General features: G+C 40.3%; 1 protein-coding gene across 1 annotated transcript in view; it reads right to left on the bottom strand.

The window, feature by feature from the left end:
* COL5A3 (collagen type V alpha 3 chain) overlaps positions 1-14,592 on the bottom strand; it is a 133,710-nt gene that overhangs the window by 19,946 nt on the left and 99,172 nt on the right. Inside the window, exons 38-53 of the mRNA XM_087710659.1 lie at positions 14,491-14,544; positions 13,354-13,461; positions 12,543-12,632; positions 12,073-12,126; positions 11,708-11,815; positions 10,031-10,138; positions 9,731-9,784; positions 9,489-9,542; positions 8,996-9,103; positions 7,566-7,619; positions 7,419-7,472; positions 5,815-5,868; positions 4,194-4,247; positions 3,708-3,815; positions 2,704-2,757; positions 1,715-1,768 (exon numbers count right to left, since the gene is read on the bottom strand). Coding sequence (XP_087566785.1) covers positions 1,715-1,768; positions 2,704-2,757; positions 3,708-3,815; positions 4,194-4,247; positions 5,815-5,868; positions 7,419-7,472; positions 7,566-7,619; positions 8,996-9,103; positions 9,489-9,542; positions 9,731-9,784; positions 10,031-10,138; positions 11,708-11,815; positions 12,073-12,126; positions 12,543-12,632; positions 13,354-13,461; positions 14,491-14,544 — 1,170 coding nt within the window. The remainder of the gene's footprint in view (positions 1-1,714; positions 1,769-2,703; positions 2,758-3,707; positions 3,816-4,193; positions 4,248-5,814; positions 5,869-7,418; positions 7,473-7,565; positions 7,620-8,995; positions 9,104-9,488; positions 9,543-9,730; positions 9,785-10,030; positions 10,139-11,707; positions 11,816-12,072; positions 12,127-12,542; positions 12,633-13,353; positions 13,462-14,490; positions 14,545-14,592) is intronic.

Here is a 14,592-nt window from a genome sequence, read left to right as displayed (position 1 = left end):
GATTCCGTTGGTTCCGGGACTGCCTCTTTGCCTCAGCCTGCTGAACAAGTGTATCTTTGAATTGGAGAAGGCGATGCTGTGTCTTTAGCCTCCAAACTGAACGATCAGAGGAAGGATCCAAGGAAGATGGGCAATTGAAAAATATGAAAAGTAAATAAATACACATCTACAGATATTCTCAGTCATCTAGGCCATGGTTGTTCCAAACATGTTTTTTCAAGAGGTAAATGAACTTTCCGTTTTTTTCTTTGAAGATGTTTCACTTCTCATCCAAGAAGCTTTGAAGAAGGTTCTAGGATGAGAAGTGAAACGCCTTCAAAGAAAAGCCAGAAAGTCCAGTTGCCACTTGAAAAAGCACCTTTGGGATGGATGGATGGATGGATGGATGGATGGATGGATGGATGGATGGATAGATAAATAAATAAATAAATAAATAAATAAATAAATAAATAAATAAATAAATAAATAAATAAATAATGAATGAATGAATGAATGAATGAATGAATGAATAAAGCCTCAATATATATTGTTGCTATCAAGGTACGATATGGACTTTCTTTTTTTTGGCAAAAGTGAACAAGAATATTGTTACAGAATAGAAGGTATAGTTCAGTGATGGCGAACCTTTTTTGGCTCGTGTGCCAAAAGCGGGGGGGAGTGCAGGGGGGTTGTGTGCGGGTGTGCCACACCCATAATGCTTTGCGCATGCGCACAGGACCAGCGCTCCCCCCCCGGCCCTAGGAGCAACCTGGTCACTTCTGGTTTGCTCAGTGTTATTTTTTGCACTGCGGAGCCTTCAGGGAAGCCTCCTGAGGGCTCCTGAATGCTCCGGAGGGCTAAAATCGGCCCTAGGAGCAACCCGGAAGTCACTTCCAGTTTGCTCAAAGGGTCATTTTTTGCCCTCCAGAGCCTTTAGGGAAGCCTCCTGAGGGTTCCTGAATGCTCCAGAGGGCTAAAACCAGGCCTACGAGCAAACTGGAAGTCCGTTCCTGAACTTCTGGTTTGCCCATGGGGCCAGTTTTTCGTGCTACAGAGGCTTCAGGGAAGCTCCTAAAGCAGAAGTGGGTTCCTACCAGTTCAAACCTATTCGGTAGAACCGGTTCGTCAAATCTACTGAACCGGTTAGAAGAGGTTCCACCAGTGGACCCGAAAAGCAGGCCACACCTACAGAAGAGGTTCCAAATTTTTTTGAAACCCACCACTGGTCCTTGGATATGATTATTCTATACTATCATGCTCACATTTATAAAACTCAGTGCCTCTGTGAAAGGTAAGGATGACTAATGCGTTTGTGGTGCAATCAGAACATTGCGTGTGTTGAAGTTGTTTTAATGCAAACCAAAGATGCCTTTAAAAAAAAAAGTTTACATCATATTCTTATGCCTGCCAGTGCTGTGTGTGAGGTAATTTAAGGTGGTTATGACAAGTGTCATCGGCATCTTCATATCCGGTCACATGGGCAGCAAGCCACTCCCACAAAGGAGGCCACACCCACAGAGTAGGTTTGAACAATTTTTGAAACCCACCACTGTCCTAAAGCCTCCAGAAGGTGAAAAATTGCCTCAAAAGAAGGCCGAAGTCAGTTGACCAGCGCCCGCATGCGCGCTGGCCAACTGACAGGGCAAGCCTGGCGTGTCCTGACAAATGACTCCACGTGCCATAGATTCGCCATCAAAGGTATAATTTCTCCACCAAGAATGTTTTCTATACTTACTGGAAGTCCTGGATCACCCACGTCACCCTTCTCACCAGAAATTCCATCTAGGCCCTGCACAGAAGTGGACAGAAGGAGAGCAAATCAGATTCTGAGTACAGAGAATATAAATGAGGCCTGCAACAAAATGTTCTAACATGGAGGGCTACGATTCAGAGTTTTGTCACTTAATTTGTCATACCTTCTTCCTTCTATGCACCGTGTCGTGCTTTCCCAATTCCAACTTGAAACCAGCTTCTATAATCACTGAATATGCTCAAACCTCATCAGGATATTTAGGCAGTTCCACCCATAGATCTTTTTCCTAAAGTATTCATTAATTTCATACCCAGTCCAGGTGAATCTCTAGCTCCAAAGCCCTTATTCGTATATATCAGGAATATAATTAAAACCTCTTTATTATTCACATCAAGAAACCTCTGCAGATTTTGCTGAATTATAATTTCCAGAAAAAATTAATCACTGGATCTGACGTTTTCAGTTGCTGTTAGCATTAGTTTAGTGACACCCAGAAGGCCACAGGATCCCTCTGCATCCCTCTTCTATTGTGATTATTCACCCCAACATAAAAAGGAGCCAAGGTCTTGTCTCTCCTTGCATCCAGCTAAAGCTATGATTGATTATAAATCTAAAACAGCAGCTCCTAGGTATTGGAAAGTTAAGCGAGCAGTTCCTAGATGGGGAACTGAGTGCCTAAAAAGTGAACTTTCTTTTTATTAATCTCTTAATTCAGGGTAGAGTTGGGGCAGTCCCTAACCTAACTCTCTCAAGAAAACGAGCAAACAGTAGTGCAACTTTCATGTAATTAAAGTTATGAAAGACAAGATCAGAGTAGGATCCCAGTATGAGATTCCTCTTTTCCCTATAAACAACAACAGAGTTTGTAGCTTTCAAACTTTCCCCCCCTACTTCTTACCCCACTAAATTCTTTTGCAAAGCAGGAAATGAAATGTGACAATGTTGTGACTCAGTTGAAAGTTGATACTTACAGGAGGACCAGGATCTCCAGTTGGACCCGGGTCACCAGGGAATCCTATCGGGCCCTGCGATGGAGAAATGCAATAAGGCATAAAGATCGGAAAGTACCAGTTTCTCCAAAGGTGAAAGGGAACCACTCCCTCACAAGCCTAAGTGAAAATAGTATCAATCGCAGATTACATCAGTTGGTCTTGTTTCCAGATTTCTAGATCTCCTGAATTTAAGAACTGAATTGAGAGAACACCCTCTTGAATTATGCCAACTATGTTAGAGGATTGCAACTGACAGCCATGTGCTTCATTCCAGTTTTATCAATTAATTTATATTAATCAATTGATATTAATCGATTGATATCAATTGATACTAACTGCATCTTGAAAAGCTGCAGTTAACTTTACTTCACTGCTGTCAGCACCTCTTCATTGGGTAATTAGGAAAGAAGACCACGAGACTCCATAGATAGAAATCAAGTGTACTTTTACTAATTATAAATGATTAAAGGCATAGTGAAGCGAAGACTGATTATTTAGGCGCGAAAGCGATTGATATATAGAATAGCCCATTCCCCTCCCCTTGGCATCACAGTTACAGTCCAATCATAATTCTCCCAAGTGTCAGGTATGAGATAACTTCAAAAGGCATCACGAAGATGGAATGTCGGTGCCGTTAGTCTTGGCGGGAACCTCCTACGCATGCGTAGTCCGTCAGGCAGCTGAGCTCCAGAATCTTCCTCCAGCACAATTAGTAAACCCCTCCCAAATACCATGCCCTCCCTCCCCATTTCATGGCAGCCGAAGCAGCAGCAAAGCAGAGGCTGACAACTGCAAAATGAGAGTGCTCACTCAGCTATCCATTCAAAGCAGCCGTGAAATCTTTCAATGGAAGTTGCTATAGAAGTGGATAGTCAATAAGGCCATAGAATCATTTTATATCATATGTAGATGACATATTTTCCATTAGAGAGGTAGGACCAAATAGCTGTTTCCACTTTGACGTTCAGGAATCATTAACTCACCATGTTCCCTTTGGATCCATCTTCTCCTGGGGGACCTTTTTTCCCAGGTGGCCCTGCTGCTCCAGACTGGCCAGAATCTCCTTTTTCACCAACATCACCTTTCACTCCCTGTGAATGCATAGAGAGATATATAACCCAGAGTTCCCCGCCATTGTTCATTAAATCATCCTTAGCATTAAGCTGCTCACTTAATCAAAGAGAGGGAAGGATCAATTAATCAAGTGATCCTATACTTCAGAGAGTGATGTAATATAGAGCAGTGTTTCTCAACCCTGGCAACTTGAAGATGTCCGGACTTCAACTCCCAGAATTCCCCAGCCAGCAAATGCTGGCTGGGGAATTCTGGGAGTTGAAGTCCAGACATCTTCAAGTTGCCAAGGTTGAGAAACACTGATATAGAGAGACATTGAGTTCTAAGTAGCACGCCCTACTAAGAATGGGAAAGGAGTACCACAGTTGAAGTCTTCTCAAAACTTGGAAACTTACTTGTTGGCCTGGCTGCCCTGGTGGTCCAGGATCCCCTGCTTCCCCTGGTTCACCCTAGAAGGTAGAGAAAAAAATAAAGAGGGAATCCTGAACCAATCTCTAGCCAATGTTGCATTTCCAGTTCTTATTTGAGACCAGTTTTCAGATATGCACATTGACACATACTAACATCTACCCATCTATTTTTAAAAACTAGACTTCCTCAATGTACCCATGAACTACTTCATTGGTCTGTGCCATGATGCCTGTCATTTTTCTTTTAAAAAAAATATTTGAAAAAATAACCAGCATGATCTTTATTTCCAATAACACTATTGGTTCTCACAAGCACTTTTAGAACAAAAATACCAGTTGAAATCAGCCCAGAGCTTTGTATGGAAGTATATCATCTGTCTACAAACCTTTATACAGAGGAGAAAGAGAGGGAGGGAGGGAAGGAAAGAGAAAATAAAATAAAAAATAAAGGTAAGGTAGACAGAAGAATCTGTGTAGTTCAAATAGGATGGTGACAGGCATCCTTGTCAATTTGCTTTAGAGTGAATATTTTTTTATTAGCCATACATTGTAATATATTCTCAACATTCTCCAAATCACAGAATGAGGATGAAATTGTATAATCAAGAGAAAACTTTTCTGGTTAGAAACTGTCCCCTGAGACAAGATTCAGGTTCTGATATATCCAGGAACTCCAGAAGGGCCTAGAAGTCATTGGGCCCAGATTTCCTTTATCTTTCCTTTAGATGCTTATCTAAAGCAAATGTATATTATGCAGAATTTTGTTATCCTCCTATCTATGGACATGTTCTGCAAGCTAAAATGTTCTTTATAATTCTTCCTCTACCTGTTGATAGACAGAGCACAATGAACATACACTAATTTCTTGATATTTCCAGCTTTCATCATACTCTCTTCCCTTCCTATTTGTTACCACACGCAATTTGTTTCCTCTTGAATAACTCAAAGCACCATGTATCCGCTGCTAGCTAAATTCTAGGCTGCAAGAGAAAAGAGTATGCAAATTTTACAGGGAGATTACAACCTTCTGTTCCCTTGCAGAGATGTGGATGTACTGAGGAAAATGCTGAGGCCCATGGTGTTGGTTCCAATACCATCACATAGTGACAGGCCATTAATTCATTGGCTTTGTATTTTTATGCAAACTTATCTCATTTGCATTTTCCAAGCTAGCACAAATCTCCTTCATGGTACACTCTTTTTCAAATATTGCTATGCCATTTCCAAATAAAAGATAATATGCTGAAACAAAAATGCATCCCAGAATGTGGATAGAATGGAAGTTGTATTACAAAATGCACCGGATTAAAATGCTTACCCACATGCATCGGTCACGAGAAAGGAATATGAATTTTCATGCATATTTTGGTAGGCAGGGGTGAAAAGAGATCACAAATGAATATAGAAATGGGATAGAAGAATTAGGAACACACTCTAGCTTCATAGATTCCCCCTTTCAGCACTGCACCTGCCTCCCCTCAGGAAAAATCCCAAGTTCCCCCAATGCTGACATCAAATACTTCACATCCCTTAGGCCGTGTTTGATGAAGTCATCTGTATATCACAGGGTTAACCCCTTCACCTGAAATATCCTCTCAGGCCTCACCTTTTCACCTACGGCACCAGGCTGGCCTACCCCACCACGCTGACCTTGTGGGCCCTGAAATAAAAAGATACACAACTAGTTGAGAGAAATCACTCAGTCCCAAGTGTTAACTGCTAAACCGATTACTTAGAGCCGAGGTGGCACAGTGGTTAGGGTGCAGTACTGCAGGCCACTTCAGCTGACTGTTATCTGCAGTTCAGCAGTTCTAATCTCACCGGCTCAAGGTTGACTCAGCCTTCCATCCTTCCGAGGTGGGTAAAATGAGGACCCGGATTGTTGTTGGGGGCAATATGCTGACTCTGTAAACCGCTTAGAGAGGGCTGAAAGCCCTATGAAGCGGTATATAAGTCTAACTGCTATTGCTATTGCTATTAATCAGTTCAGAGCATTCCCTCCAACTAATAATACATGTGTTTATTATCTGAAGCCTTGTTGTTTTTAACTCATCCCCTTTTGCCTTATGCCACAGCTTCAGACTGAATAACTCACTGACATTTATCATCTTTGGATGGTGCGATTTAATACCCTGAGCATTTCCTGACACCAAACTATGTTTCTCTTTTCGCATGCAGGGAGCTTCATGCATATCAGAAGGCCCTACAAATTAATGGATGCTGCTGAGCCCAAGCACTTACTTAAATTGATTTTCAAGGGTCCTCATATGATTACTTGACATGCTGCATTACCTAGGCATCTATCTATCCGCTCAATAGCTACAACCATTGAAGTATCTTGGGGATGCTTTCCTGGTGGGACCATTCATCCATCAAATTAGCACATCATGGAGACCCATGAAGCTATGCTTAGCAGTTGTTCTATTTCCATGGACCTGTTTTTGAGCTTCTATTGATAAAGGGAAGGCTGAATTTGTTTTATGACTGTATTAATTTTTTCTCTCTATATCAGTTTAATCTATATGCTAGGTTTATTTCAATAGCCATTAGCCTGTTTAATTTACTTCTTAATTTTCTATTCTGTCTTTCGATCTGCAAGGATCCCCGGGAGCATCCATGCTTTATGGTTCTGATTATATTGCATCTAAAACTATTACAATGAGTAATGACATAAAACCCAATCAATAAATGAAAAAAAATAATATGTGGTCACCGTAACTGTAATTGTTTTGAAACTGTTGTTACAAAGTCAATGGATGCAGATCATTTCCATTTAGAAGATTGCTCAATGTGCAATGTACTGTATATATTACACAACAGCTTTTATATAAAATGAACATGTGAGCTCAGCACTATGAATAAATGTGCTGATCTATCACTTGGAACATATCTGGAATATAGTGTGGTAAATGGGAGTTATACAGATATTTGGAATTTTCTCATCTGCCATATTTTCATATTCAACCAGCAATACTTCATAGTATGTCTTCTCAATAGTCCAACTACACTTGCACTAGTCATTCATATAACGTGTTGCAACTCCATGCAACTCATCTTCAAGGATTATCCAAATCTGTCAGTCTAATATTTATATACAAATTGATGTCTCCGTCTTCCCTAGGAGGAAGATGGGAATATAGTGTTGAGTTACCCAGGATACTCAAATGTCTGAAATCACTTTGCCCTACATGAGAAAAATATGTTGCTCACATCTCCACCACTGGAACCTTGTGGGCCTCGGGCCCCTGGAGCTCCAGGTGGACCCTAGAGAAAACAGAAAGGAAATGATTCATAAGTGATCCTAATAATAAAATCAAACCCAGGGTCAAAGCCAGAAGGTAAATGAATGACTCTTACCATTAGCCCAGTTTCACCACTTTCGCCCTTTTCACCTGTGATCCCTGGCATTCCCTGTGAGGGAAACACACACATATATAGCAGTCTACAGTTGAGCAGTAGAAGGCATTCCATTCATTTTCTGATTCTGCACAATGCTCAGATTTAAAGGAGTATATGTGAAATTTAGGTAGCGTGTTTTCTCTCTCTCTTTTTAGAAAAAATATTTGTGACTGAACTTTGGATTTAATAGGGAGATCGATCTAGGCATAGTAATGAAAGTGACATGATTGTGTAACTGCACCAAAATCTTGAATAATCGAATGAAATGTTTTCATTTTTACGGTAACATAAGACTTCAACAAACTATGATAAATGACATTCCTTTTTAAATTAATATTTGGAGAAACAAGATATTCCCAATATATCAAATTTCAGCATATCAAAATTTAGCCAAAGATTGGTTTGCGCTAGAATCATAAACCAAAGGTTTATTTTTTAAAATATTTGAACTTCATGGGTTTGGATGTTTGGCTTTTAATTCAATAGCACATTTGTACAATGAACCAGCTAAAGATAACTGTGATTGCATAACACTAAACCAAAAAAACCAAAGCTACCCAAGTTATAAATCATTCAAGACATTTAATGTCTTGTGTAAATGTAGCTATTATGTTTTTAGCAGATTTGCTTAAACAGTTCATTGGGTGAGTTAACAGCCACGATCTCTTAGCCAAGCTTACTTCACAATGCTAGTGTTCTGAGGATAAAATGGGTGATCCTTGAATGGGCTGTTCCCTTTGGGAATTCCCAAAGGAAGGAGAGGATTTAACTGGGTAGAGAAATAAAATGAATAGAAATCTGTGGGGTTTTTTTGTGCTGCCTTCATTCAAATTAATGTAGCCTTCTAAAGATTGTTTGTTGGTCTCATACCAGAGGTGGGTTCCTACCAGTTCGCACCTATTCGGTAGAACCGGTTGGTCAAATCTACCGAACCGGTTAGAAGAGGTTCCACCAGTGGACCTGGAAAGCAGGCCACACCTACAGAAGAGCTTCCAAAATTTTTGGAAACCCACCACTGGTCCTTGGATATGGTTATTCTATACTATCATGCTCCTATTTATAAAACTCAGTGCCTCTGTGAAAGGTAAGGATGACTACTGCGTTTGTGGTGCAATCAGAACATTGCGTGTGTTGAAGTTGTTTTAACGCAAATCAAAGATGCCTTTTAAAAAAACAAGTTTACATCATATTCTTATGCATGCCAGTGCTGTGTGTGAGGTAATTTAAAGTGGTTCTGACAAGTGTCGTCGGCATCTTCATATCCGGTCACATGGGCAGCAAGCCACTCCCATTCGGTCACATGGGCGGCAAGCCACTCCCACAAAGGAGGCCACACCCACAGAGTAGGTTCAAACAATTTTTGAAACCCACCACTGTCTCATACCCACCTGTAAACCAGGTGGGCCACTGACACCTGGCAAACCACGGACTCCTTCATCTCCTTTTTGGCCAAACATGCCCTGCTGCCCTCGGCGTCCAGGCTCGCCATCAACTCCCTAATAGCAAAATATAATGTTAGAGATCAATGATTCTTCCCTTGCTTTAAGCGAGCCAAAAATCTGGGATGAATGTGACACAACGGAAAGCATTTTAACCAAGCAGGAGGATCTTAAACATTATCGTGGGAAGGAACTTCTTAATAGTTAAAGAAAATAGGGATAAGGGAAAGGAGCTGAGCTGTACATAGAGGAGACAAACAGTTTGAAGGGAAATGATGTATATATTTACTCAAAAGAAAGACAAACATTTCAGGGGACGGAAAATATTAGGGCATTTTGGATTTACTGAAAATACAGAAAGAGGAAGGCTTTTTTTTCGTCCACTAAACTTCTTAGATTCATATTATTTCAGCCAAAAGTGTTGGGGTGAAGCAAGACTCACAGCAGATCCTGGATGCCCAATAGGACCCTGGATCCCGGTTGGTCCTGGGGGACCCTGTTGAAAGAGAAAATGAAACAGTGACTCTTAGTTCTGTGTTCCTGGTGCTGAATTCCTGGTCTTCCAATCTTTTAAAGAAATATTGGTAGGCCAACCTTAAAAAAATGGCAAGCAAATGTGGGAGTAGTTTTAAAGGGCAATTGTTATAAGTTTCACCGAAGCCTTTGAGTAAACTTCAAACTCACCGCATCTCCTTTGTCACCCTTGCTTCCCTTCTGTCCCGGGCCACCCATTTCTCCCTACACACACATACATTAAGAGACAGAGGGAAAAATAGAGAAAACATCATTACAGCAATTATTATCAGGAACATTTCTCCCACCAACTAAAGTCTTGGCTAAGGAAACCAGCTATAGGAATAATTGCTGGGAAAATCTCAATAAAGTTGTTGCCAAGCCATGTGTTGCCAAGGAAACAAAAATGGGTCTATATAATCAAATGGATCCAGTGCACTCTCTATTTCCTCCAAAATGCAGATCCCTTACTTTGTAACCATCTTCTCCAGCAAGTCCTGGAGGCCCAGCTGGCCCTGGAAGCCCCACTGGACCTAGGATTCCATCACGACCAGATGGACCCATAGGTCCTCGATCACCCTGGGAAAAAGAAAACATAAGAATGGGGGTCAAATAAAGATGTCTGCTATGGAAAAAAATATTCACTATGCATAGAAAAGTGGATGCTGTGGTTTAATGGATACCTTAATTAAGCACACTTTGGGAATAAACTTTCTTCAGACTTCTCAATTCTAAATTCTCAAACTAACTAGATACTGGCACTCAAAAATCCTTTGCAATCCACAAGTTATATACAAAGTATAGACATACAAATTTACATCTGAGTTATGTCACACTGGGGATGCTGATACAAAAGTCTCAAAGTGGCCACAAAGCTACATAAAAATTAGATTGCTGGCAACCAGTCAATTAATAGTCCCAATTTATGTTAGGAATAAAAGATAAATAATCAGCACAGGCCACTAATGGCAAGTTTTCTTCCTTTCAATTTTACTTGTAGTCATTTTTACAAATCAGCCTGTGACCTAATGAGCACATTTGAGTCTAACAAATCTTGAGATTTGACTGTGACATTATTTATACCAGGAAATTACAGACAAAATCTTGTATAAGTACCACTGTTTCATCTGTCATCCTGTTCTGATGGACAGGCTGCTTCTTAAAGTGCTGCAATTGGCAATTTATAAGGCAAGTATTAATGTAACGGTACTACTTCTTAATAATATGAGTGGGCATCTGGAAAACCTTTTAGTACTATTATTCATTCTTGGTATTTGGCTTTCCTGAATCCATTTTTATCTACAACACTTTTCTTTTTCCTATTAGTATTTTAATCCGATAGTGACACTCTTTTAGATTTTAATTAAAACTTGGCTAAGTGCAAAACTCTGCATATTGCATTTAGTAATGCAAAGTCTTGTTCCCCATCAAAAAGATTAAAATATAAAGGGATGAAATGAGAGGAAGGCATGGTTTTATGTACAAGGTCCAAAGCTCTTCCTAGGCTGAATTTATACTATCTTATCATGGATAGAACCAGACCTAGGATGGAGCAAGTGATGCCACCTATGGATCTGAGCAAAGAATCTCTATGCATTGGAAGTAAAAGAATGAGACCTTAAGGATTTATTATTTCTCCACTCCTGGATCTTATGGTTTCATCTTAAAATTCTTTCTAAGCCAAGATTCCCAATCTGATGTTCTTCAACAAACTGGGATCCTTTCCCATCACAGAGAAGAAATTTTAGGCTAACATATCTGGAAGTTGGGAAAGACTATAATAAGCATTCATTAGATCACTTTCCTTTTTTGACGCTTCTAGGTGTCAAACTCAATTTCATTGAGGCCCACATCAGTGTTGTGTTTGACCTCGGGAGGTGGGGTGGGGGTGGCCAGCTATACGTCACTCATGTCAGGGGTGCCTGTGGTGGCCCGAGACCTCTGCCAGTGAAAATGAGCTGTTTCCAGGATGGTCGTGTGGGTCAGATCTAAGCACCCCATGGGCCGGATCCAGCCCCCAGGGCCTTGAGTTTGACACCCTGTTCTAGCTCACCTGCTCTTTAGGGTAAGATCATCTTGCATATTAGTTGAGCTCTGAATGTCTATTTCTAAAATTGATCATTAGGCAACACGGTGCCTTGTACATACCGGTGCTCCTTTCTCCCCTGCAGGTCCAGGTGGTCCAGGATTACCCCCTCTTCCTGGTAGTCCAATGCCTCCAGCTGCTCCAGAGGGACCTCGCTCCCCAGGAGGACCCTATCAGGAAGTAGTAAATCTATGAACCCCATTTATTTGATCTGAAGTTATCTCTAATGCAAACTTCTCCTTTGATTAATGTTCGCTATTAATTAATTCGGGCTGCAACATCACTACCAAGAATTTTACTCCAAGACTATCTTGCTGCAGTAAGGGTGTCTTCACTTCACTGATAATGAGTATTATTTGCAGACACACTCTCTCTCTCCATCATGCAACAAAAGTCTGATCTTTTGAAGTTAGGGGAAAATACTTACCATGGAGCCTGCTGGACCAAGTGGCCCTTCTGCTCCTTTCAGGCCTATTGGTCCCTGTGATAGAAAGTAAAACACAAGAAGATGACTTTCCATGGAGGTACCATCATTTCATGTTCCCTCCTTATCCTCATTCTCCTTTTCTATTGGATCTTTTAGATCACAAACATGCAGGCAGGAACAGGAGAACTTCACTGCGATTGAAGAGACCAAAGGCTCATTTATCCTAGCATGATATTCCCAATAAGGAAATTGATCCATGGAATCTTTTACCCAAGGACCAAGACATAGCAACACAGCATCCTTAAGTTATGCATTCCAAGTACGTTGCAATTAGAGGTCCATGACGATTGCAACTAAATAACCCAGTTAAATTAAATTAGCCTGGTACAGCATAGGCCTTTATTATATTCTATACCCATCATAACTATTAAGTTCCACATTATTTCCTGTTCATCTTCTTGAACACTTACTTTCTCTCCAACAGGACCACGGGCTCCTGTGAAGCCTTTAATTCCAGTAGGCCCTGGAATACCTGGGATGCCACCAGGTCCAGGATCACCCTAGAAGTAAAGATCTAGTATTACTATGCAGTTACTTCTAACAATTTTGATGTGAGCTGACTTCATTTGTCCTGCCGTACTTTAGACCAGTGTTTCTCAACCTTGGCAACTTGAAGATGTCCCGGACTTCAACTCCCAGAATTCCCCAGCCAGCGAATGTAAATATTTGTAAAATCTTTTTTAAAATTTTCAATTAAAAAAAAAAGAATAATGCAATCTAAGGCCCCAGCCACCTCTCCATTGCAGGCAGTGATTAGGACAGTGTTTCTCAACTTTGGCAACTTGAAGATGTCCCGGACTTCAACTCCCAGAATTCCCCAGCCAGCAAATGCTGGCTGGGGAATTCTGGGAGTTGAAGTCCGGACATCTTCAAGTTGCCAAGGTTGAGAAACACTGCTTTAGACAAACCAATTGTTTCCTATAGTTACTGGACCCAGATGTATGGCTCAGCATGTGGCCTTGCTATGGTCCCACTGCAAAGGATTTTGTAATAATGAAGGTTACATAAGCAAGCTCTTAATCCTTGTATTGAACATGACAAAAATACAGAATAGTTATTGCCTTAGGACTGAAATGCAGCTCTTCTGGGATGTATATGTGTCAATCTGTTTAAGATAAGGTTGATTCTGGTTTAGGGACACTTGGCAGCATTTAGGAAAATCCATTCCTTTTCCCCTGCTCTCATCCCTTGTTTATGACTATGGTATCTGTAAGTGCTTACCTTGGCACCTTCCCTACCAGCAATACCGGGCAGGCCTTGCTCTCCAGGAGGACCAGGGGAGCCTGGGTGGCCTCTCTCCCCCATAGGACCAGTTTCTCCCGTGTTTCCCTGTAGAGAAGATGCAATACTTTTGAGAGCAGGTTAAATTTATAATAAAACACAACTGTAAAAATATTAGTACTATGCTAGGTCATCTTTCAGATAATTCATTTTGCATTTCAAGGAATCCAACTGATATTTCCATTGCATCTTCTTATTGATCCAAGAAGAGCATAATCAAGATAATCTCTTCTTCTTCCTATATACATGGACTATATATATTACTACTTCAACATTACTGAATTGAAGGCTTGACACATGCATGCTAAGCTATCTGATGGTTTTATATATAACATGTAGCTATTATATCCATATATTTACTAGCTCGTAAGAGTTGAAGGAAAACATCATTGAAGCTACTGTAATAAAAGATCTCAAAGGAGGATGTATTTTTATAGTATTCTTGACAGAAAGCCAACCAGATAAGCAGCTTCAGTGAAAGAAAAAGTTACCTGCCAAAGCAGCCTATTTCACTACTGCTAGCTCTGTTTGCTATGAAGTACTAAGTAATGTTTAGCTAATACTTACTTCCTTATGTTTACTACTTCCCAAATTTTCATTCAGAACATTTTAATTCTCAAAATTGGGAAGAAGAGTATAAGCACATGGATATTATATCCCCAGTAGTTTTTAATGTGAGAGAAGGGTGGATATTAAATATTAAATACATAGGAAATAATCATTGCACTTAATTAACTTTAATTTTGCAGCATCTGTAACAAATGATGTCAACAAGACAACAAGCGTACAATAACATAATCATACAATTGCCACTAGTGGGTCCCCACTCAGAAATCAAATATGATCTCTGATTAAGAAATGTTACATGTCCCACTGTAGTAGCTAGAAATTCTGGAATATTTTTCATGCATGGTATCTACTAAATTCAAACAGATATCATTAATTTTCTACATCAGGTTTGCACATGGGTCTTATTGCTACTTTAGCAACATGGATAGTATCTCAGCCAAGGTTGCCCAGTTTTAATTATGAATTCATATTTTTATTATAAATACATAAACTAAAGAACCTCTTTACCTGTGGCCCCACAACTCCTGTTGGCCCCGGTGGGCCAGTTTTGCCATGAAATCCCTATAAAAAAAGAGAAAGAAAGATTACTATCTAAGATGAAGATATTTT

This window comes from Thamnophis sirtalis, unplaced genomic scaffold, assembly GCF_051295495.1.
Source record: "Thamnophis sirtalis isolate CommonGarterSnake01/CBP01778 unplaced genomic scaffold, rThaSir2_p1.2 scaffold_3, whole genome shotgun sequence".
Lineage (NCBI taxonomy): Eukaryota > Metazoa > Chordata > Lepidosauria > Squamata > Natricidae > Thamnophis > Thamnophis sirtalis.
Note: the sequence above shows the minus strand (reverse complement) of the source record. Positions and strands in the feature narration are given on the sequence as shown.